The sequence below is a fragment of the Suricata suricatta genome, chromosome 8, assembly GCF_006229205.1.
Source record: "Suricata suricatta isolate VVHF042 chromosome 8, meerkat_22Aug2017_6uvM2_HiC, whole genome shotgun sequence".
Lineage (NCBI taxonomy): Eukaryota > Metazoa > Chordata > Mammalia > Carnivora > Herpestidae > Suricata > Suricata suricatta.
Window position 1 is genome coordinate 72,813,238 of NC_043707.1, and position 25,455 is coordinate 72,838,692.

The window sequence follows — 25,455 nt, forward strand, 5'->3', positions numbered from 1 at the left end:
TAAACACAGACGAAAACATGTAACAAATGATAGATGCAATGGTGAAGATAAAACAGGCCTCTGTGGTTACTTTGGATTGATTGGAGAAGGTATCTCTGTGGAGGCGATATTTAGACTCGGATCACAGAATCCGAGGTTTGAGAGAGTTCAAGAGATAATAAATCGATCAGTTGTTATAAGCTCATTAAATCTTTGGTAATTTCCAACTAAGACAATATGATGACCTGTCATTAGTATGTATGAGGGACCATAAATAAGCGTGGCAGCATATGACAGGGGGAGGAAAAAAAGTCAAAAGCACTAATTCACAAAACTTCCAAGTTACTCATTTTTGGAGCTCTGGAGTGATTGCATTAGGAAATGTTTTACAGGAGGTTTGGGGAAAGGGAGGTCCTGATTTGGTTAGTTGTCAATGTATGAGGTTTTACGGTTATATATGAAAATTTAGGCAGAAAACCATTTTATTTTCATTATGTTTCATTTACAGTGAAAAACTCTCAAGTGTGCTGTGCTGGTGAGAGTAGCAATAATGAGTATAGCGAATCCTTGAGGCTTTTCCTTTGAACGTTAATTCTGATTTTTCAGAGCTGTATTTGTCAAAGAAAGGTAGGATACAGTAAGTGGAATGTGTGGTCCCAAGGCAGAATTTAACTAGCACTTAAAAGTCTATTTATTTATTTATTATAGAAAATGTGGACCGGAGAAAACACTGGGAAGAATTTTTTTTTAAGTGTTTGTTTATTTTTGAGAGAGAGAGAGAGCAGGCAAGGGAGGTGGGGTGGGGGAGGGCAGGGCAGAGGATTCTAAGCGGGCTCCACACTGACAGCCCCCTTGTGGGGCTTGGACTCGCTGTGAGATCATGACCTGAGTTAAAGTCGGACGCTTAACTGACTGAGCTACCCAGGAGCTCCAGGAAAGACTTTTTTTTTTTTTTTTAAATGATCCCCAGGGGCACCTGGGTGGCTCAGTTGGTTAAGTATCCGACTTCAGCTCAAGTCATGATCTCACGGTTGGTGGATTCGAGCCCCGCATCAGGCTCTGTGCTGACGGTTCAGAGCCTGGAGCCTGTTTCAATTCTGTGTCTCCCTCTCTCTGTGCTCCTCCCTCACTCATGCTCTGTCTCTCTCTCAAAAATAAACATTTAAAAAAATAAAGATCCTCAATTCTACCATCCTTCATGAACTATTTGCACTTTGAAATTTTTCTTCTTATATTTTCCTATGTCTTTAAAAGATACTCAAGAAATATGTGTGTGTATACATATGAATATATATGTATGAGTACGCATACATATATATGTAATTATTTACAGTTAAGATAATGGCATGTGCTTTTTCTCATAATACCCCAGCTTTGTGGTAAATAGTATTTTCGGTGGCTGTACAATATTCCGTCCTGGGGAATCTTTTTCATAGTCTCCCTGTGTGAACTTTATTTGCTCTCCTTGTTGGTTTCTCCCAAAAGTAGGGTTTGAGACTGGGAGGTAGGGAGCCGTTTGGTAAGAGTTCCGGTCAACCATGTTTTTTTCTGTGGTTTCTCTCTCCACTTGGTAAGACAAAACTACTTCTCAGTCTCAGGACGATTTTTGTTCAGATATGTCTAAGCATGTGCCATTTGGGTTTTGATGAGGGGAAAGTTGAATTTGAAGATTTTTCAAGTAAAAATCGTTGAGGTTTTAGGGTATCATATAATTGCAAGTTCCACCATATTTATGAACCAAAACTAAAATGTTAAGGCCCCTTCAAGAGGAAATTCAGAAAATGTAAAGTTTTCTCGGTGGTGTCTTCATCCCAGTGTCTTTCTGACGTATCAGTTGATATTGCTGATGAGTTAGTCAAGGGTAACATAACTTTTAAATTAGAAGCGTGTTTTTCTTGGGGCACCTGGGTGGCTCAGTCGGTTAAGTGTCTGATCTCGTGGTTCCTGAGTTCGAGCCCCGCGTCAGGCTCTGTGCTGACACTTCAGAGCCTGGAGCCTCCTTCAGATTCTGTGTCTCCCTCACCCTCTGCCCCCCTCCCCCCATCATGCACGTGTGCTTGCTCACGCACGCTCTCACTCTCTCTCTCAAAAATAAGTGTTAAAAAATTATAAGAAGAGGAATGTGTTTCTCTTAGCTTATTTAGAGTCTATAGCAAAATAAAGCACGTGAATTATTTTTTATTAGTGAAAGGACACATAATAATTGCACCATTAAATTTTCTCATGTGTTTCTTGAATGGTTTGTCATTTTTTAAAAAATTTTTTAATGTTTTATTTTTGAGAGAGAGAGTGTGTGTGAGAGAGAGAGAGAGAGCAAGCGGGGGAGGTGCAGAGAGAGGGAGACACAGAATCTGAAGCAGGTTCCAGGACCTGAGCTGTCAGCACAGAGTCTAATGCGGGGCCTAAACCCACAGACTAGGAGGTCATGACCTGGACCAAAATCGGACGCCCAACTGACTGAGCCACCCAGGCGCCCCTTGAGTGATTTGTCTTGAATTTCTATATACTTTCAATACTATTGAAAGCTGAATTTTCTCCTTGAATATTAAATTGAATTACACTAGATTAATGTCTTCAACTCTCATGTGCTACTTACTGGTGGGATTAAAAATATGATCTGTCTTAAGGGCAGTTTGACAATATTGATCAGAAACCATTAAATAAATTTATATCTTTTGCTTCATGAAGTTGAAATATATAGATTAATCCTAAGTGGTGGGTCAGGAGGGCTGCCTCCATCTGGAGGGGACCTCCAACCCCGACCGTGGGGGTGCCTTTACAAAACAAGTAAACAACGGTTTGGTCATTCTCTTTAACAAAATCCTAAGCACATAGTTGGCCAAGTATATACAGATTAACGTACAACAGTGCAGCTTTGCTTGTAGAGGCTAAATATTACAGACAACTGAAATGTCCAACATGTAGGGATTAGTTAAATAAAACATGCCATGTTCATATACTGGAACACTGTGAAGCTATTAAAATTATATATTTATATTTTTAATTTGGGGAAATTATCAGGATACAGTATAGGTATATTGGCCCCATGTCTGGCGTGATCTGCTATTGGCAGTTAAGCATTGGTGAATGTCTGTCAAAGAGAGTTTTTCTTTTGTGATTAAAATTGAGTCCCCCTTTCTTGTAATTGAAAGGCACTAGAACGGTTTATCTCTTGAGACCACTGCCAGTTTGTTTATTTTAAGCATATAAAATGATATTTTAAAAACTGGGAGTTAAAAAAAAAAAAAGAATCTTAAAAGCCAGGGATTTCTGTCAAGCTCTCGCCGTTAGAGCCACGTCATCTGCACCAGTGGACCGCTAGTGCCCGGGCCTGCTGGGTCTCTGGTCCTCCAGTGAATAAATTGCAGCTTCAGCCCTTGAAAGGGAGCCCGTGGCCACTGTAGCTCTGGATTTCCTGGCTTTCAACTCCAGCCTCCTTTGATTGGACCCTTTCCTGACTGTGGCCAGACCACTGAGAGGCAGAACACTTGTTCTCTCTCCACCAAGCATAGATGGAGAGGCATCCTCAGGCCTCTCTCAACTCCGCTGTTGCCAGAATCCCTTAGTTTTGGTGTCCACGAGATCTTGTCCTGAGATCAGCATCTCCTGTGTCTGCCTGATGTCCCAGTTTGGGGTCTACTTTCAGACATACGTCCCGAGGACTCACCCCCCACTTAGCAGGTATGTTCTTACCTCCTTGGACATCTGCCTCTAACCTCCAGAGCTCCCACCACCTGCTGTGTTCAAAGCCCAGGGAAGGAAACTGACTTAAAGTGATTGAGTCTGAAAATTCAGTAAGCACATTTCCAGTGGTATAATTTGAATTAGGACAATAAGGAAGAAGTGAACAAAAAAAAGTAAGGAGGAGTACTGAGAATAAAGTCTTCAGCCCTGCATCACATGCTTAGTAAGTAAGTGCTGTTATTACAGCTTGAAACCAAAAGATGGCAAAAGGAGGATCAGGAGTTGAATCAGAAGTGGTAGAAATTTGATCTTCTGAGGAGTCCGCTTGGTCACGTGAAGAGTATCTCAGTACTCATCATCTTGGTGAGAATGCGCCTGGTACTACCAACTTGCCCTTGCCTAGTGAACAGAACCCATAAGCAAGGAATGAGCTGGAACCCACCAGGAGACAGCATTTACATGCTGTGTTGGCACTGTTACTGGTGCAGAGTGGATATTACAGAGTTCAGAATATTTGATCTGTTGCTGATCCATGATCATTGATTCATCAGCCAGTCATTCAGGAAACACCTGTCACGAAGCAGCCTGGACAGGTGGGTCTTGAGATTATAATGGTGAGCAAAACAGACATAGACCGTCCTTAACCAAACTTGGATGTAGCCTGGAAAACAGCCAGCGATTACTGATGCGAGATAAATGCTGTCATAGGAGGTCAGGGGGCAGAGTCCTGGAGCAAGGGACATTTACACCTGGATCTGAAGGACTAGCAGAAGTGGGCTAGGACACGGGGCTTAGCAGTGGCACTTGGTGGTTCATTGATTGAATTTGCAAAGAGTGATGTTTATTTCTTCTTTAAATTTCTTTCTAGGATGTTCAGTTCTTCTCCACAATGAATGAATGTTACTATGATAAGCGGATGGACTTCTTTTATAATAGGAGCAACACAGACACTGCCGAGGGGTGGACAGGAACCAGTCTTGTGATTGTTTTGTGTTTTGGAACATTTTTCTGCCTGTTTATTTTTTTTTCTAATTCTCTGGTCATCGCAGCAGTGATCAAAAACAGGAAGTTTCATTTCCCCTTCTACTATCTGTTGGCTAACCTAGCTGCTGCGGATTTCTTTGCTGGAATTGCCTATGTATTCCTGATGTTTAACACGGGTCCCGTTTCAAAAACTTTGACTGTCAACCGCTGGTTCCTCCGCCAGGGGCTCCTGGACACTAGCCTGACGGCCTCTCTGACCAATTTGTTGGTTATTGCTGTGGAGAGACACATGTCAATCATGAGGATGCGGATCCACAGCAACCTGACAAAGAAGAGGGTGACGCTGCTCATCCTGTTTGTCTGGGGCATCGCCATCTTTATGGGGGCGGTTCCCACACTGGGCTGGAATTGCCTGTGTGACATCTCTACCTGCTCTTCCCTGGCCCCCATTTATAGCAGGAGTTACCTCATTTTCTGGACTGTGTCCAACCTTGTGGCCTTCTTCATCATGGTTGTGGTGTACCTGCGAATCTACATGTATGTCAAGAGGAAAACCAACGTCTTGTCTCCACATACAAGTGGGTCCATCACCCGCCGAAGGACCCCCATGAAGCTAATGAAGACGGTGATGACTGTCTTAGGTAAGAGGAACCAAGTGAGCCATTATTCCCATTCACTCAGCAAATATTTATTGAGTGCCTAGTGTATACAGGGTGTTTGCTAAGTAGTAGGAATGCAGTGGTGAACAAAAAATATCATACATCCCCAACGTGCTTGGCATTTACACTCTTGCAGGGGAAAACAGCTCAAGTATTGGGAACAAACAAAACAATTTTGTAATACATTTTAATATAGCATTTATAAAATAGCTTGATGAATCTCGTTGGGAAGAATAAAGCAGAGAAGGAAGATGAGGAGGCTAGGCAAGTCTGGTTTATAATTCTAGCTTCAGCTAGAGATGATTTTTGAGCAGATGTGAAGGTGGTGAGGAAGTCAGCCGTGTGTGTGTGTGTGTGTGTGTGTGTGTGTGTGTGTGTGTGTGTGTGTGTCTGGGGGAGGGCATCCAGGCAGGAGATGCAGTAAGGATAGGAGGCCAGTGTGCCTGGAGTAGAGCAGGTGGGGAGAGTGGCAAGAGAGGAGCTCAGGGAGCTGATGGGAGGTCCTAGGGCCACTCAGATCATGTAGGGCTATGTAGGTACCATAAGGACTTTGGCTTCTCATGTCATTCAGAAAAACTATGGAAAGGTTTTGAACAAGGAAGTAATGTGATTGGACCTACATTTTAATGGTATCTCCCTGGATGCTATTTGTGAAGGGAAAGGGCAAAGGGAAAAAATTGCATAAGAGGACAGGCATTTCAGTATTCAGAGAGGTGACAGTGACTGGGATGAGAGGGCGGTTGGGAGATAGTGCCATGTGGTTGGATTCTGGATGTTTTTTAAAGGTCACGGTGATAGCATGTGCTGAAGCAAGGTGACAGGGTAGGGAGGGTGGGTAGTGTCATTCACTGAGATGGGGAGGCTGAAGAGGGGGTTTCGGGGGAAGATCAGGAGTCTGGTTTTGGACAAACTAAGTTTAGAATCGTATTAGACACCCAATGAATTATTTAATGAGGAGTTCAGGGATTATGTCTGGACTGGAGATTCACTGAGAGTCATTGAGGGAAGAGATGGTATTTTAAACCACAAGAGTGGATAAGCTCACCGTGGTGGGGTGAATGTGAATGGTGAATGTGCAGAAGAGGATCAGAGAATGAGCCTGAGGGCCCTCCAGTGTAAGGAGGGCGGGGAGACAAGGAACAACCAGGAAAAGACCCTCCAAGGAGTAGCCAGAAAACCCGGGAGAATATATGGCCTAGAAGCTGCCAGAAGAGAGCCATCAAGGAAAGGGAGTATCACCAATGTTAATAGTCCTGGGAGGAGGAGTTAGATAAGGTCTTACTAGGCTTAGCTTAGCAAACTAGTAGTTTTTTTTTTTATGTTTATTAATTTGAGAGAGAGAGACAGAGTGTGAGCAGGGGAGAGGCAGAGAGAGAAGGAGATACAGAATCCAAAGCAGGATGCAAGGCTTGAACTCACCAACCATGAGGTCATGACCTGAGCTGAAGTTAGACCCTTAACTGACTGAGCCACCCAGGCACTGCAGCAAATGAGTAGTTTTTAGGTGACACTAAGAAGATCAAAGTTGGTATACGAGCCTGATCAGAACAAAACGAAGAAAGGTGAGGAGAGGCTTTAGGACAGCAAGTCTGAACAGCTCTGACTTGGGCTTCGCACTGTGAACCCTGCCCCAGAAGAGGTATTTGGGTGCAAAGCATTTTCCCTTTGTTTTGTTTTCAATCTGGTTGGCTGCTCTAGAGGTCCAGTCTGGGTTCCAGGTGGAGCTGATGCTGTGTGGGCTCGCGGGCCTGGTCTTCTGTCAGAGAGGCCATCATCTCTCACCAGGTGTGGTGGCTGCAGCAGCGAAGACCATTCTTGAGAGAGGCCCTAGAGTAGGTCCCTGTCAAGTCCCAGTACGAAGGAATTAGGAAATGAATTTTTGGGAAACAGTTAATATTAGAGGGTGCAGGAACTCTGTGGTGTGGGATGGGAGGCATCATGATGTCTCTGGGTCCTAAAATTGCTAGTAAGATATGGAAGTCAGCAGGTACATAGTGTGGTTGTTAAAATGATTTCAAACTGAAATTCAACTTGTTTTAGTTAACAAATATTTAAATAGTATTTACTCTGTGTCAAGCATGGTCCTAAGTCTCTTTAATCCTCATGGCAATCCCCATTTACCAGATGAAGAAACTGAGCAGAGCTATATGCCCAAGGCCACTCAGTGATGGACAGTGGCGCCAGTGCTCACTGTGTCACTGGCCTTCAGAGCCCACATGTTTAACACCATACTCTGCAGCCAGTTTTGATTTATTTGGACTTTTTACTGGTTTACTCTTTGTTCTGTCTTCTGCTTTCGCCATGTCGTTCTTCACTTCACCCCTTGACAAGAATGGAGACTTCTAGGAGGAAGAAAAGAAAGGGATCATGTTAATCACTTTCTCCACCCTTGAACTAGACAGGATATTGATGTTTTTGGTAAAGACTGGTGTTCAGTATTTGTTGGGTTAGTCAGTGAATTCTGCTATTTGCCTTCTGGATTTGCAGGCATCATTGTTTGTTTGGCTATTTGTCTTGAAAAATTACCTGCCTGATTAGAGAGAAAACTTTCTTTTTTCAGCATATTGTATATCATATACAGTGTGAAATAGAAAAGCTTTCTGTAATCCTAGGTGGGAGAACAGGACTCTGTAGAATAATCAGGGTCACTAGCTTCGGGTTTGAGTGTAACTTTGTCTGGAACAGTTACGAAAAGGTAAAATACAAGAGCTATGTGGTTTTGGCAGGTGTGGTGTTGGATAAGGGAAAAAACCCAGAATATACGGTGAAATTGCTAAGTAAGATAACAGAAGTTGCAGCACTGAGATGGAACAATGTGGGGAAGTTGGTTAATGGCGAGAAGACAGTTTGGTGATGAGGACCTGGGGAAATGGCTTAGTGGTGAGACAGAGGGGATCTGGAGGAAGATGGGAAGTCTGGGGACACAGGAAATGAAACTGAAGAGCTGGGTAGCAGGAGGTTTTTAGACTTCTAGATCCTGATTTCTTTGGATTGCAGAAGATATGGTTGTAGCCCCAACTCTGTCGTTCCCTGCAATGGGGATCCATAGCACGTTATTAGCTCACCTTTTCCTGGTTAAATTTCGTCACGTGAGGTGGATTAGATGATCTTTAAATTCTTTCCAGGTTATAAATCCAATGATCCTATATAACAGTTAGTGACCAGAGGCAACACAGAGTTCAGTGGGTTGACTGTGTATCAAACCACAGAGTATTTTTCCATGAAATCATCTATCATAATATCTCCTTAGGGAGGAAGCTGCATGTAAGAATTCAGTGGTCTAACACTGGTGTCTCCCAAATGATAGTGTCTTTGAAAAATCAACAGTGGTGGCATCTACCATCATTGTAGTCACTGGTTCTAGGTATGTGCAAGTTAGTAGCTTAATACTTATTTCTGTAATGATTATCTGATTTAATGATTTGAACTTTTCTGCTTACATTTGATATATATGTTTGTAGGAAAGGTTAATATAAGATTGAAGTTTCTTATAAATATGCCCTCTTTTAAATAGTAGAAAAGTCAATCAACTAATATATCTTAACTGTTTAACAGCATCTAAAAGGCAAAGAGTTGCATGAATTCAGTGAGCTGACTGTCATTTCGGAGAAGGGAGATGGGCTGGACAGGCAGAGTTTGGGGACGGCTTCTTGGAGGGCTTGGGCTGTTATCTAGAAGGATGGGTGGGATTTGAATGGGCAAGGGATTTTAAGTAAGAGAAATGACAAAGTCAAAGTGACAGTAGAAGCCTCTAAAGCTTGAGTAGTACCACGAGGAAGGCCCAGTGGAACACCAATGCATGCTGTCGTACACCAGAACATAGCTCAGCCGTGAGTCAGGAAATCGATGGCTGTCTTCTTTGAAAGGACAGAGGTAGACCAGATGACCTTTGTGTTTCTTTCCAGCTTTGGTATTTTGGTTGTGTACAAAGCATACAGAGCTGCATAGGGAGCAGATTGTTTCCTTGTTGAGGGAGGTGGTAGTTGAGATGATGAGAGTGTGAATTTTAAATCTGTATGTGAGTGGAAAGGCATCTGGGCACTGTGTGCCCATTTGAGCAGCCCTGAGGCAGAACGCTTGCTCATTTCTGGGTCATAATGTGCGATGAGCCCTTTACATGAAAGAAGTTGAAAGCTCTCATGGAAAAGACGTTGGGGACACATGATCCTGCTTTCCACGGGGCACCAGGGCCCTGCCTCAGAGAGGGTCACGTATTTTGAAATCCTACTTGTTAACAAGCCTAACTGGCTGTAGCATCCAGACAAATGCACAAGAGGCCCCCCCCATGGGAAAACCTCTAATATTGTCAAACAGTACACCGTGTGAACTGTGAATGCCAGGATGTTCTGTTTCCTGGGAAAGGAGCTGTATTTTCTTCTATTTTGCAAAGTCTTGAAGGTCAAAAGAAAAGAAGTCTGAAGGGTATTGTGAACCATTCTTTTGAAATCTTCCATAAAATTTCTTGTCTCTTAGGGTGGTTTTTTTCAAACCTCAGGTTATGACCTGTAATGAAATCAAGTAATGAAATCAATTAGGAGATTGTAACTAACACTTTCTTTGTGTGCACAGGATTGTAATATAAAATGTATTTCTTTTTTTTAGTGTTTTATTTATTTTTGATAGAGAGACAGAGCATGAGAGGGGAGGAAGCAGGCTCCAGTCTCTGAGCTAGCTGTCAGCCCAGAGCCTGACATGGGGCTCGAGCCCACGAACGTGAGATCTGACCTGAGCCTAAGTCGGAGGCTTAACCAACTGAGCCACCCAGGCACCCCTGTATTTCTTTTTTTTAAGGTTTATTTATTTTTGAGAGAGAGAGAGAGCGCGCGCACACAAGTGGGGTAGGAATGGAGAGAGAGGGAGAGAGAGAATCCCAAGCAAGCTCCCTGTTGGCAGTGCAGAGCCCAACATGGGGTTCGATCCTGTGAACCTTGAGATCATGACTTGAGCTAAAATCAAGAATTGGATGCTTAACCGGCTGAGCCACCCCAGCGCCCCTCAAATGTATTTCTTAACATGGTTTCTGGTCAGATCTGCTTGAAAAGTCATGGTCAAGGTTTCTTTTCTGGCCAATAATGACTAAAATCTTTTAAAATACAAGAAACATTATGGTTAAGGGACCTTGAAAAGGTTTGTGGTAATTGAAACAAAGAGCTGCATGTTTTTCTTGTCATTTCTCCCGCCTACTTTGCCGCTTAGGTCGGTGCTAAATCCTTCTTGCTTTCTCTCAGGAGAGAGAGGAAGGAGGCAAGGTGGTGGTAAAGAAACAGTGCTGGGCATTTTCACACTGGGAAGAAGTGGGTGAAAATTAAGGTCATCCTGAGCCTTGCTAGAATACTAATAATAAGCATGCATGATGTTTCTGCAGTACTGTGTCTTTTTCAGGAATTTATTTATTTATTTTTTTGACATTTATTATTGAGAGAGAGCAAGCAGGGGAAGGAAACAGAGAAAGGGGGAGAGAGGATCCAAAGCAGGCTTTGCACTGAGAGCCGTGAGCCAATGTAGGGCTCGTGCTCATAAACCTTGATATCATGCCCTGAACCAAAGCTGACACTCAACTAACTGAGCCACCCAAGCAGCCCTCTTTTCAGCATTTTAATGCCTGTTCTCATTCAGTTTCAGGGAGATCCTACAAGATAAGTGGGGAAGGTGTTATTATCCAGTTTTCCTACCACTCCATTAGATATGCCCTATACTCAACTGTAATTATTTATGGTTTTGTTTGTTTGTTTGTTTGTGATCCTAAGACTTGTGCGTGGTGGAATACCTCCCCCCTTATTCTGTCTGGGAAACCCCCTTTCATCTTGTAAGACTCAACTCAAGGGCCTGTCTTCTCTGAATCTTTCCTTGCCCTACCGAGGTAAATCTACTTACTACGACCTTTGGACCATCTCTCTATTTTGTCCATAATTTAGTCAATCCACTTAATTGTCCCATACCTTCATGTCGGACTAGAGTATGCCTTCTTTAAGTCAGGGATTGTACCTTAGTTATCTATCTTTGCATATCAAACACTGGAACATATTTGTTGAGTTTGTGATAGAATGAGTGGGGGTGCCTGGGCGGCTCAGTCTGTCGAGCGTCTGACTTCAGCTCAGGTCATGATCTCACAGTTTGTGAGTTTGAGCCCCACATCAGGCTCTGTGCTAATGGCTTGGGGCCTGGAGCCTGCTTCGGAGGCACAGAATCTTTCTCAGAAGCAAATCTCTCTCTCCCAAAAATAAGTAAACATTTAAAAAATTATAATAGAATGAGTGAATGAATGAGGAGATTGGAGTTAGGGGAAGTTCAGTGGCTTCCTAAGAGCTAGAACTAAAAGTAGAAACCAGGTTTCCTCAGATCCAGGCTGGCCTTGGGCAGGCTCTGACTATGATGTGCCTGTGAGCTGGACAGTGGCCGGGGAATGGATGGGTCTCCCATCTTATAATATGGGAAACCAGGGTCTTAGAAGTTTGAGTGGTAGTGCCATCTTGGGAAGAGGAAAGCAAACAAATACGTTTTGGGCGCCTACTGTTGGGAAGCCTACGTGTTACATGCTTTGAGGATTTGATTTCTCTTACCCTCATAACAGTGCTGTGCAGATCTGTTTTGTTGATAAGGACATTTGGATGGATGGACTTCGGCTTCTTGCCCAGAGACCCATGGTTCAGAGTCCATGTTCTGTTCCATTTAATCTTCATGACAGCTCTTTGAGGGAAGTCCTGTTATTATTACTAATTGAGAAAACTTCGGCTTCTTGCCCAGAGACCCATGGTTCAGAGTCTATGTTCTGTTCCATTTAATCTTCATGACAGCTCCTTGAGGGAAGTCCTGTTATTATTACTAATTGAGAAAACTGAGGCCCAGGATGTTCAGTGTCTTGGCTAAGATTAGTAGCAGAGCCCAGATGCAAGTTCAAGTGGATTGGCTCTAGAACCCCACTCTTCAGTGTTAATTAGCTTTGCATAAGTGATAGGACAACATTGACCCTATTGATGAGGTTTGTAACTTGCATCTCACTCTTGATTTCTACTAAAGACTTGGCCATATGACAGTGACAGTTATGACATCTCTGGGGGAAGGACAGCTGCACACTCTTGAAACATTATACAGGATGCAGACGGCAAGCCCAGGGGCCTGGGAATAGGGAGGGAACCAGACTGAAATCCTGGATCTGCCCCTTCCAAGTTCTGTGACCCTGAGCAATTTACACAATATGTGGGACTTGGTTTCTTACACATGGGGATGGCATCAGTGCCTCTGGCATGACAGGGTTTTGAGGATGCAATGAGATAAGGTACAGACGAGCACCTAGCATAGTGCTTGGCACATAGTACGTGCTAAATAAATATTGGCTACTCTGCTGAGGCCTTAGTTTGACTCTGAAGTGCCTGGCCCTGCATTTAAGCAGAGCACCCTTTTCCCCAGGAATGTCACAGGTACTGTGGGAGGGAGACCAGATGCCTGTTGTTAGTGCCATGGTGATAGCAGGTTTGATGCTATGGACAAGGAGTTGGGAGGAAGTTGACTGGGTATGCTCTTCCCAGAAGCTGCCTGACTGCTGGCACATCGCACCCGCTCAGTTCCTGGAGACTAAGGCCAACTTGAACATGAGGTCACCGCAGAACAGAAAGGCTCTGAATTTGCATTACTGGTCCCTGTAAACACTGACCCCCACCATGAAATGCTGCTAACGATTCCTGTCTCTGACAGATGATCTTTGCATTAATAATTCATTTCACTTTTGCAACATTTATAAATAAAACATCCTAAGTGAGACCCTGACCATTAAGTGTTAGCATAATAAGAATCCTGTAATATAGCACCAATATCTTTGTGTGCGATCTAGAAGACATTCCTCATAAGAAACAGTCCCGTCTCACTAATGAATCCTACCAGGATGCTTTGTTAGTCAAGTACTATTCCCGCCTCTACTAGTGCTGGGACATTTGCTCTTTGTCTGAAAAGAGCTGAGACCAGAACCTAGGCCTTTTGATATTATCGGTTTCATCAGTGAAACATCCCTGCTCCATTAAAAAAAAATAGTATATCTGTCCCTTCCCTGCTTCATACTCTCTCTTCCCTGCTCTCAAAAATAAATAAAAAAATTTTTTAAAGTGTACATTTGTTTTCAGCATTAGTAGCCTTACCGTGGTTTCTGCATCACAGAAGCCTGCTCTCAATGTTGGCTGCCTTGCATGCCTGAGTTATCAGTTATCTGTTGAAAGAAAAGTTAAACCTTTGCTTTAAGAAATGCTGAAATGATCAGATTGTTGGCACGCAGGAGCCCTCTTGTTGCTGTGAAGTCATATCAGACAGAGAGTGACTAAGTCTTTTCAGAGTCACGCCATTCAGGCACCAATCCTTAGTACACTGAGCCCAGGGGTGTTCAAACCTGTGTTTTAAAACAGCTGATCCAAGGAGCACCTCTTTTGCAGAGACTTTGTCAGTGTGCTTCATGGTATTGCCTCAGGTGCCTTTGGGAGAGAGGCATTTGCTTCCTGGGCAAGCTGTAAGCCATCTGGTGGCACTTGGGCGTTTCCTTCCACGATACCGTTTGCCCCACCCACTGCCGGGGGCATGGTGATGGGGAAGACCTCTCTGTGTGATGTTACAAGGAAGACAGCTTCAAGTTAAGCCCCGTCCTTGTATGTCACTTAATTCCACTCCATCCCATCTTTTGATTGTCTCTATTTCTTTTTTCTCTTCTTTTTTAAAACAGCCTCTTTTTTATTAATGTTTATTATTTTTGAGGGCTATAGAGAGAGAGTGAGAGCAAGTGGGGGAGGGGCAGAGAGAGGGAGACACAGAATCCAAATCAGGCTCCAGGCTCTGAGCTGTCAGCACAGAGCCCCGTGCAGGGCTTGAACTCACGAACCATGAGATCATGATCTGAGCCAAAGTCGGACGCTCGACTGACTGAGCCACCCAGGTGCCCCAGAGCCACCCAGGTGCCCCAGATTGCCTTCATTTCTTAAGACCCTTTCCACTGAGACACATTTAGGACTCTGTCTGTGTAGCTGTTTGTTATCTCAAGTTTGGCTCTGGTTCTTTCTTTCTTTCTTTATTTTACCTCCTTCTTGCCTGCTTCAGATGCCTTCCTCTGCAGTCAGATTAGAAGTCATTTTTCCAAATCATTGTTCTCATTTCCAGTATAATCAGTGCCCTGCCTTCTTTCTTCCAGTTCTTCCACACACCCCTTCAGCTTTGTTACACCAAATACACTTCGCGTCTTGTGTTCTCCTCTAACACTTCCTCATTTACAACGGTTTTGCTGGCTTTTTTTTTTTTTTTGGAAGAAAACTGACACCTTCCTCTTCAGCTGGAACAAGCAATTATTAAGTATTTCCTGAGTGCCAGGTACACTTCTCACTTCTCAAATTCTACCTTTGTGTTTTCTTCCAACTTTATTGAGAAATAATTGACAAATAAAGCTGGATGTGTTTAAAGTATCTGATGTAATGACTTGATATTCATATACTCTGTGGAATGATTACCAAGATCAAGATAATTTATACATCCATTTCCTTAAAGAGTTAGATTTAAAAGAAATTTTTTTTTTTGGTTGATTTAGTTTTGAGACAGAAAGAGAAAGAGTACGAGTGGAGGAGGGGCAGAGAGAGAGGGAGACACAGACTCTGGATCAGGCTGCAGGCTCTGAGCTGTGAGCACAGAACCCGATGTGGAGCTCAAACCTGCAGACTGTAAGATCATGACCTGAGCTGAAGTCGGACGCTCAGCTGACTGAGCCACCCAGGCGCTCTAGATTTCTTTTTTATTTTTGGCAGTGAGAATGCTTAAGGTCTACTCTCAACAACTTTGAAGTACACGATACCGAATTATTAACTATGGTTATCATGGTGTGTGTGAGATCCTTAGAACTTAAAATTCTCATAACTGAATATTTTTGCCCTTTGACCTCCATCTCCTCATGTCCCCTCCCCCTGATAACCACCATTTTAGTCTCTGTTTCTATGAAATAAGCTTCCTTTCTTCTTCTTTTTTCCTTAAGATTCCACATATAACTGATCGCATATAGTACTTGTCTTTCTCTTGCTTATTTCACTTAGCAGAGATGTTCCATTACCCACCTACATCCAGCACTCCTGCCGGCACCCAGCCAGCCTCCTAGAAGGTTTAGACTTCCAGATCTCAGTAATGCCTTCTCTTAAGGCTTCGATTTCTGCCAAAGGAGAATGTGGCCATTGCCTGTTACCCACGTGTCACACCAGTGGGCTGACACCTGGAATAGCATGGTGTGTACTGACCCATGGTTGAATTTTATCAAGTGCATGTTAACATGGTTTGTATTTTTAGAATTTCAGCTGGGGCCACTGCATTCAGTGTGTAGCTAAAGCAAACAGGTTGGGTGGGAATTGGGAGTAAAGGTATTTGCTGGAATCATGGCCTGTCAGACCTTGGAAGCAACATAGAACTGGGCTAAAGGGTGGGTGGACTGGAAGTATTGGCTGGGGGAGACCACAGGTGAGCAGGCCTTCCACCTGCTCTGACAGCTGACCCTCTATTCCAGCCGTCCACTCTCTCTCACCACCAGGTTCTGGGTGTAACTGCAGAGTGTGAGAAGGAAAGACCCTGTTACCTTGAAGAATCAGTATCTGTTGAGAGATTGTCCAAGTTCACCTTGTAAATCATTGCTGGTATTATGGCCAGAGCTCTGGACTTCCTAGCTTCTGAGTCTCCTGATGGGTCTCCCTTCTTGCCTTGGTGAAAATACCTGTCCTTGGATGCCTGAGTTACCGTGATACACTCCAAGAGTTGTTCATTTTCATCAAGTCAGAGGGTCCATGGCCCAATATGGGGCCTGTTTTATTCTTTTGGTTTTCTGAACAGGAAGAGATTTCTGGTTTTTATATTTTCTCATTGTGAACATTTACTAAGCACCTATCAGGCTTTAGGCAGGATACTACCCCAAGACATGGCCTCAGCCCTAAAGGCACTACGAATCTGTGCTTGCTCTGATGTTTTATGGTTGTCAGGAGGTGACCAGGGTTTATGAACCGACAGTTGGGTCATGTGTGAGATAAATTACACAGAGGCAGATCTGTTCTGTTAGCTTTTGTATGTAAGACCTAAAGGGAACCCTGTTTAAAGGCTGTTCTGGGGAAACAGGAAGGTTACCCCCCAAAAAGATAATTTATGGGGTAACTGAAGGAGCAAAGAAATACACAAAAGGGCCCAATGAGGGAGTACGAGCAAAAAAAATGCTATGGGTTTGGATGGTCCATGGAAGCTTCCTTGAAAAGGTGGACTCTGAGTCAGATCTCAGTATGACAGGTGGGGAAGAGAGGGCAAAGCATTGCAGATAGGTGGGATGGCAAGATGGAAGACAGGCATATCTAGATCTCTAGATCTCTCTCTCTGTCTCTATCTCTGTCTCCTTGGAAACCATACTGGGGCCAGGCGTGGTAAGGAGGGCAGAGCAGACAAAGTTCTAGAATAAGGGGTTTGCATAGTAATCCCAGGCCGATTTGAGAGGCATATTGGAGTCAGAGTGGAAGGCCTTGAATCTTAAGATAGTGTGGACTTTATTGTCAAATGTCTACAGAGGCCAGTAAGATGATATTGGTTTGTGGACTGGGCTTAGGGTGGGTGCAAGGCATTAGGGAGGGGTTGACACCTGTGGCTAACTGGACAGATTCCACTTCTGTTAAAGGACTCCACAGGTCTGTGGCCACAGCTACACTGCTTTATCTGGCGATGGAGAGCCCTTGAAGAGTCTTGAAGGCATTGATGGGTTGAGAAGAAGGTGGGAGTTGCCAGATACAGAGGTTTAGAAAGATAGGAGATGGTTGAAGAGTGGGAAATCATTTAGGAGATTGCTGGAATTGGCCAGAGGCTCTGTGGGTGGTAAGTAGCTCAGAGGCCACAGAGAAGGCAGAGCTGGTCCCTTCCAGAGCAGGGGCTCCGCTGTCGGCAGCAAGGCCAGGTGTGTGCGGGCCAGGAGGAAGCCCAGCAAGGAGAGCAGAAGGGGAGCAGACCAGCAGAGCATGAGCTTGCAGGCAGAAATCCAGTAAGCAGATGGCCAAGGTCGGAGAAACGTGGAAGCAGGAAGCAGAGATCCATCCTGGAAACTAAAATTCAGGGGCAGGAATTCATCCTGGACACTAAGACTTCTTAAAGCCTTTGCCCTTTGCCCTTTCTCCACTCCCAGCCAACCTCACCTTCCTTGCTGCCTTTTAACCAAGAAGATAGAAGTCATCTGACATGAATGCTCCTTTTACCATGCTCCTTCCGCCATCTTAGCCAACCCGCAAAGACCTCCATTCTTGCCTTCTAACTTTCTACGAGAACCCATTACTTCCAGCCTCCCCAGGAGCCAATTCTCATAAGTCTTGCTCTTCTGTGTATTTGACCATTAAAAATTATAGTCCCTGACCTTGTATCTCCTTTCTAACTACAGTACTGCTAGTCTTCTTCCATTTTTATGCTATTTTCTTACTGCCTCCAGCTGTGGCAAGCCAGCTTTGCCCCTACTAAGATTGTGCCAATGAAGCCACCGTTGCCCTCCAAATGCCAGTTGCAGTGATCTGACTGGAACTCCTTATTGTCCAGCTGCCTGCCTCACGCCACCCTTTGATGGTTTCTTCCCCTCTCAGGTCTGCCTGTCTCTTGGCAGCCCCTCCCATCTTTGGCCATCCCTGAGATGCTCTTTGTTCCTGTGGCTTCCCAGGTTCTCTTAAGATGACCTTCCTTCTGTGGCACGGACTAACACCTTTCTGTGAATGGCACCCAGAGCGGTGTCTCCATCCTTAGGGCCTCTCTCAGGAGATCCAGATCTCTCTCTCCAGCTGCCAGTCCTGCACACGCCCAGGTGCCCCGCAGGCATGGCAGACTTCTTGTTTTCCTCTAAACCTGCTCCACGGGTCGCACTTGGTGTTTATGGTGGAGGTCCCATCTGCCTTGCCTCCCAACCAGGAACCCTTAGTATGGCCATCTTTCCCACCATCTAGAGCCCACTTGTCACCAAACCTGCCTCAGTCGTGTCTCAGATCTTATTACATCCCCTTGGACTGAGCCTCCCCATCCTGCTTAGCAGCATCTCTGTCTGGATTCCTTCCTCTCAGCTTTGCCTGCCCCAGGCCTTCCTACATACCACCAGCTGAGGCATCATCCTAAAAATCACAATGTCTAATCGTTTCTTGGCCCTTCTTGCATTCCAGATAAAGCCCCAAATTCCTGGGCTGGAATTGTGAAGCCACTTTCACAGTTCTGGTCCCAACCTTCTTTTCTGAACACCTCACTCCCACACAGCCCAGGCTTCTGTTGTGTCCAGCTTCTCACCGTTCTGCAGGTGGGCAGGTCTGCTTGATGCTCCTTTTGGGTAATCTTTCTTTTTTTTTTGTTTTTTAAAATATGGGTGCTAGAGATAAACTCCATCCATTTTTTAAATTCTTTTTAATTTTATTACTTAACTAATTTTTTAAAAATGTTTATTTATTTTTGAGAGAAAAGGAGAGAGAGAGAGCACGAGCAGGGGAGGGACAGAGAGAGAGGGAGACACAGAATCTGAAGCAGGCTCCAGGCTCTGAGCTGTCAGTGCAGAGCCTGATGTAGGGCTTGAACTCACAAACCGTGAGATCATGCCCTGAACTGAAGCTGAATGCTTAACCGACTGAGCCACTCAGGCACTCCATTTCTCTTTCTATTCAGAGTAATCTCTACACCCAACATGGGGCTCAAACCCACAACCTTGAGATCAAGAATCACATGCTTTACCAGCTGAGCCAGCCAGGTGCCCCTCTTGGATATTGTTAGCATGGCAAACTCCTGTCTATCTTTTGAGATCCTCGCTGACACTTTTTGATTTTTCAGACTCGATTATCCAGTGCTTCTATAGCATGCTAGTTATATATGTAGAAGTTTTACTATAATTTATTTGCTGAATGCCCGTCTCTTTTACTAGATTCAGCTTGTCAAGGACAGGACTGTGTCTGTCTTCATTTCTGTGGTGCCTGGTACACAGTAGTTACTCAACAGATGTTTATAGAATGATCTAACAGACATGTTCACCAGATGGGTCCTGACACAGGACCTGAGCTGCTGCCCCGGCCTCCATCCTTGTCCTCGTCATAACCATGGGGATGGTCCTACTGCCACCTGGGTTCCTTCTTATCCTATGGTATCATGACATGATTTGCTTTCTGGAAAGCAGGTGCCCAGTGTTCTAGTTCTTACCAGTGGTCTTTTTGAGCTGGGGGTGAGTTTGAAGAGGGTACTGAGTAAATCTTAAGGGAGTTACTCAAGGCATGAAAAGGAGATCTTTTTGGTAGAAATGGGATGAGAGGTAGAGAAGTCTCCAGAGAGCCATATGGTCTTTACATCTTTAATTCCATCCTTCAAGGGTTAGCTGGTGACTTGGGAGGCTGTTACTTCAGGGCTGCTGACAGGACTGGCTACACGATTTGTGGGCCCCTTATAAAGGCAGGAAAAAAGTGCCACTTACAGGCACTAAGATCTAAAGCTCTTTCCTTTCTTCTGGACGTCTCTGCTCACACTCATTCTCTGTTGTCCCGTCAGGCATCACTTAGAAACAACACGTTCAGAGGTGAGCTTGTGGAGGATTTCAAGATGGAGACAGCAGATTCTGGAACAGAGCTCAGGGCCCTGGTGAGCGCAGGCTGTGTGTGACGGTGCGGGCCGCACACACACGAGGCTAGTGCAGCTGCTGAGTATAACCTCCTGACCTTACCTAGCCCCCAGGACCACTTGCAAACACTTAGGTCTCATTGGATTTATCCTCCCCCAGGATTATGAGCACCAGCCTTGCGTATTGTCTCGTGATCCATCTCCCCAGTGGTGAGCGGTGTTTTCTTAGAAGCTTCCTTGTCAGGTGACTGTTTCTAGGGCTCCTTATCACAACCTTTGAGTCCTGACAGGTGAAGTAGACGAGCTGTGTGGCTGAGACCATCCCAGAAGCTCTCCTATCCGGCTCATATGTTACTGGGCTCTTAGAACTAGACTCCCTAATGAAGCAAGGACAGTCTGTTCCTACCCTGGATCTGTTCCCAGTTGGTCCAAGACAAGGCCTGTAAGTGTTTTATCCAGAACAGTCCCCCTCATGACTGGGCTCACCTACAGAATACCACAAATGGGCCTCATATGAAAGGTTAGAACTTTCTGTGTGACTTGCACCATTCCTCTGTGGAGTATCAGTGTTTTCCTTCCCCGGATATGTTCCTGGGTCCTAGGACTCCTTATAGTCAGGCCTGATGTTCTTGTTCTGGGCTCCAATAGTGAGTTTACTTTGACTGGAAGACATGTGAAAGTTCCTGGGATCTGCGTGGCCACTCGGATATCCTGCTACGACTCCAGGGACACACAGCAAACTTGGGAAGCCCTCTGAGTGGAGTTCAGTGCTCTCTACTGCGGACAGGGCATACTGAGGATACTGAGGCCGCATAGCAGAAGCAAGTGGTTGTGGGCTCTAAGTGAGTCTCTGTGGCTAAGAAGCTAAGACCCTGTCTCTTCAGTAGCATGGAATGGCCCCTCAGAAGGACATAGAGGTGGTCCCACAAGAGGTTAGTGCTCATTTATGGGGTAGTAACTGGATTCTCCTCCATTTGCTCTAACTTGGAAGGGAAATATTGTTCCTTTTTTTTTTTCTAAGGTTTATTTATTTTTGAAGGAGAGAGACAGAGCATGAGGAGGAAAGGGGCAGAGGAAGAGGGAGACACAGAATTCGAAGCAGGCTCCAGGCTGTGAGCTGTCAGCACAGAGCCAACACAGGGCTCAGATTCATGAGTCTTGAGATAGTGACTGAGCTGACGTCAGTCACTCAACCCACTGAACCACCCAGGCACCCCTGGTCCCTTTGTTTTAAGGCACCCTGCACTTTAGAGAGGTAGCATTCACATGAGCCCAGAGAATCTTGAGGCTTCCTGATTCTTCTTTGCTTGTGTTTATATAAGGGATCATGTGGACCCTTCTGACTGGCACAGTCTCTCTGGATGTGGTCAGAGGGGGACAATGCCAAGACCAGCCACTGGATTCTGGACTTCTGTCATTGAGGGGGAGGACAGTGCTAGCCTGGGGGTCCTGCAGGGACAGTATGGAAGTTCTTAAGTTGAGGGCTTTCTTGAATTCCCTTAAGTTTAGGAAGGGGAGGTAAGATAGGGGCCTCAGTGATTGCAGAGTAGAGGGACTGTGGTCTTCAGGATCTACACAGAAAGTTGGGGCTCTCTGGGCTAGAAGTTCTCTGGGACTTGGCTCTGAAGCCTTGGGCCACTCTCTGGGGACCTGGGGACCTCAGGAGAGGGTGGCCATCTTGGATCATTCAGAGACTGGTGTGACCAGGCACTGGACGTTCAGAGAACATAGCCAGCACATGTGGGCCTCATGAGCCAGAGGCAGCCTTGACAACAGAAAAGAGGGTAAACTAGGGCCCGAGGGTTCTGTGAGAGAGGCCTCATTCTCTTAAGATCATTTGAAGACATATTGGAGGATATTGATGCATGTTCCATAGTTATCAGTTGGGGAGCTGAGACAACCCTTTATTTAGTAAATGGGAAAGGTTAGATGCACTTATGTCTCCACAAGAGATACAGGTCTCTAACCTCCCTGGGCTCCTCTTGAGTTTCCTAGAAAGCTTTCTGGGTATTCACTTCAAGTGGAAACCTAAGGGGACAGCAGCCCACTGGTCTCTTGGCCCCCTGGGTGGAGCTCCTCCAACATCTGCAGACCAGGAAAGGGTCCCAAGGTGATGACAGGAAGTAGTGCAGGTGGGAGTTGCCGCATTTGGATGGAAAGCACGTGTTCCCTTCGAGCTGCCACTGTCGAAGGTCTGTGGCAGGTGGAAGGTGGAGTGGCTGCCGGGCTGGGGCCAGGGCTGTCAGCTGATGCAGGGGAGGCAAGGAGCCGGCTGATCTGCAGGCTCACAAAGGCCCGTGCCTGCTGTATAAGGCATTGCTGAGGGAGTGCCACAGACAGATCAGGGTAAAAGTGGCAGGTCCTACATGACAGCACAGTACCACAGGCCCTAGAGTAGTGCCAGGAGCCACAAAGGAAGGGTTGGGCCCCAGGCAAGAGAGCTGGAGACAACAGACGCCACTTCCTCCAACACCAGGTATAGAAGCCACCTTTAAATCAGTGGTTGGAAGTCTGGGAGGCTTGACTGCAGGTATTGGGAACCTGGTCATTGAACTGGGCCAAGCCAGGGCTCAGGATGTGTGCAGATGCATCCTCTGGAGGGATGCGGGTCTCTGTGAGACTAATAGGAGTTGGGGAGAGACCCGGCCTCACAGACCTGGAGTACCGGGCAGGGTACCATGGAGACCTAATTAGTGGGACTAGAGTATAAAGCAGAGACCAGGAATGTGGCCCAACTGAGGCTGGGAGCCCCTCAGACTCTTCCTGATCAGAGGTGGGCTCTAACTGGCTCCCGGTGCTTGGTTGAGGGGGCTGCAGAAAGAGGGCCCAGACTCCTAGAGAAATGGGGGTTCAGGAGGTGATGTGGTGGGTTGTAGCAGGACCCCCGGGCAGTGTTTTCAGCACATAGCCAAGCTCTCCCTTTCCTCCTGCACACGCTTGCTGGTTTCTGCCTCAGTGAACTGCTGGTCGAGCCCTGACCTGTATGTTCCGAAGAAACTACCCAGGTCCCGTACAGAAACACTTCACAGGCAAGGTAACTATGGTGGTAGTGAGAAAACAGGAAAAACAGATTTAAAAGACATTAAAAGGATAGATGCCTCAGGGAGGGGAGGCATATCGGGTGTGAGGAGAGCAGCAAGAAGGATGAACCCAGATCCAGAGCTTTACTCGGATAACTGGAAGAACGACAACAAAAAATGGTGAATCATAAACAAATGAAGGTCAGTGAACAGACCCAAAGCAGAATCTCTGATATTCCTAGAGAACATAAAATAGTATTTTTAAGAAACATTTGGAAAATACTCCCCAGTCCCAGTCTCTAGGAGAATAGACTACAGGGTGTTCCCTCAGAAGTTGGAGATTGCACACTCAAGTGGCATAATTTTCTCTGTGGGGACCCATCTATTTAACACAGTTCTCTCCTACCTCTACGTCATAGAGAGACTTAACAATTTTTTTGTCATTGTCGTGTTCTTTCAGTTATTAGGAATAAACTATTTTGTTAGGTTGAAATTAGCCAGCTTGAATTTGTATCAGATCTCATTTGCTCTGACACAAACAATCCCTTTGTGGGTAATGAAAACAATTTAATGGTGTGGTCTGAAGGAGAAAACAGTATTACTCAAGCTGTTAACACCAGGGGACTTCTCACTGACCTCTCAGAATGACCTGCAAACCGTGCTTCCAATATTATGGCACCCCTGAGGAAGCACGGAATGAAATCTTGCCCCAAAATGTTTTAGAGGGCACTTCATGTGAGAAATTCATAGAAGGAAGGGAGGTAGGAAGGGAGGGAGGGAGGGAGGGAATGAGGGAGGAAGAGGGGAGTGAAGAAGGGAGAAAGAGAAAGGAAAGAAGAAGGGAAGGGAGGGAGGGAGGGGGGAAGCAGGCAGAGAAAGAAAAGTAGCTATAAAAGAGAAGGGAGACAGGCTTCTAACATGAACCTGATGACAAGGTTTACTAGCTCCAGCGACACATCTTCAATGTCAGTGTCGAAACTGAGCACAGGAGCTGCTATGGCAATATCTTGAAAAGAAAAATCACGGGTTCATATTGTGTTTTGAGATTCTCTAATAGGACTGGAACTTTCAAAGAAGTGCAAACTAGGCATAGATTGTCTAACCTTAATTCTTTGTGCTAGGCCACCCTCTGTAGAGCAGGGACTGCTGCATCTCATTTGTGTTTATACTGCACGAGGCACTGCACACAGTGGGACTCAAGTATTAAGCAGAGAAGTCTCTAAGAAGACAGTTTTTTACTGCTATGAAATATCAGTTATTCTTTAAAAATAATATCTAGGAGCAGTATAATCAGTAGTCTAGTGTTCAGTCACATAGCTGAAACATCTTTAAAATGCCCTTTTTTTAAAAAAAATAAAGGAACATTGATCTGGGAATGCTTTGATGGTCTTTGATGACCAATAAACCTACTATCTTGAATTTGCTTATTATATTACTAGACCCATGCTAGTGCTGGGAAATTGATAGAACCTTGTAATGACGAACTAAAATTTGCTTGCCAAGGGGTGCCTGGGGGGCTCAGTTGGTTGAGCACCTGTCTTCAGCTCAGGTCATGATCTTATGGTTCCTGAGTTTGAGCCCTGTGTCAGGCTCTGTGCTGACAGCTCAGAACCTGGAAACTGATTCTTTGTCTCCCTCTCTCTCTCTGCCCCTCCTCTGCTCGCACTCTGTCTCTCCCTCTCTCTGTCAAAAATAAATGAACATTAATTTTTTTTTTAATTTTTTAAAATTTGCTTGCCTGAGGCTGAGGGAATTGGAGCCCACACACCTTATTTAGAAATGACAAGGGCAATAAATAACTTTGAGGCTCCGGGCTGCATGGAACTGGAAGAATATGTTGTCTTGGCCTCTTGTTCGTATATAATGGTAATATTGCCATAACAAGCAAACTTTTAGGAACTTCCCAGTGGATGAAGTATCCCTTTTCCATAGTTTGGTAAAGCCACTATTCCTGCTTTTTTCTAAAAGCCTCATTTTTCCTCCAAGGGAAGGCATATTTGTTTTAGCAAAGCCTACATTTTCTCTTTTTCTTCTTAAAAATCTTGACTACTTATTCTGAAGAGGTTTTCCTAAACTATTATGGTGTGGGGTATATAAAAGTATTTATTGGAGCATAATTAATAAGGGGTTAATTGGCCTTGGACCAACACATTTGCAAGATAAGAAGCATATAGTTTTTTCACTGCAGTTTTATTTCATTTTATAGTTTCCAAGGGTGCCTGTTCTGTTCCTGATTGTTCTAGTTCCTTTCATCTGGGAGGGGTCGTGGTCTGCAGAGCCCGGTCCTCTAGCTCCTGTCTGGGTAAACCTGGGATAGAATGAAGGTTTAAAGATGACATAGGATTCTTTTTTTTTAAGTAGTTCATTGTCAAATTAGTTTCCATACAACACCCAGTGCTCTTCCCCACAAGTGCCCTCCTCCATCACCACCACCTCTTTTCCCCCCTCCCCCTTCCCCTTCAACTCTCAGTTAGTTTTCAGTATTCAATAGTCTCTCAGGTTTTGTGTCCCTCTCTCTCCCCAACTCTCTTTCCCTCTTCCCC

The 25,455-nt window shown here is 45.0% G+C and overlaps 1 protein-coding gene across 1 annotated transcript in view; it reads left to right on the forward strand.

Moving 5' to 3' along the window:
• Positions 1-25,455, forward strand: part of LPAR3 (lysophosphatidic acid receptor 3) — a 76,671-nt gene that overhangs the window by 21,562 nt on the left and 29,654 nt on the right. The window contains exon 2 of the mRNA XM_029948119.1: positions 4,532-5,288. Within this exon, the coding sequence (XP_029803979.1) occupies positions 4,553-5,288 (736 nt within the window). The 5' untranslated portion in view covers positions 4,532-4,552. The remainder of the gene's footprint in view (positions 1-4,531; positions 5,289-25,455) is intronic.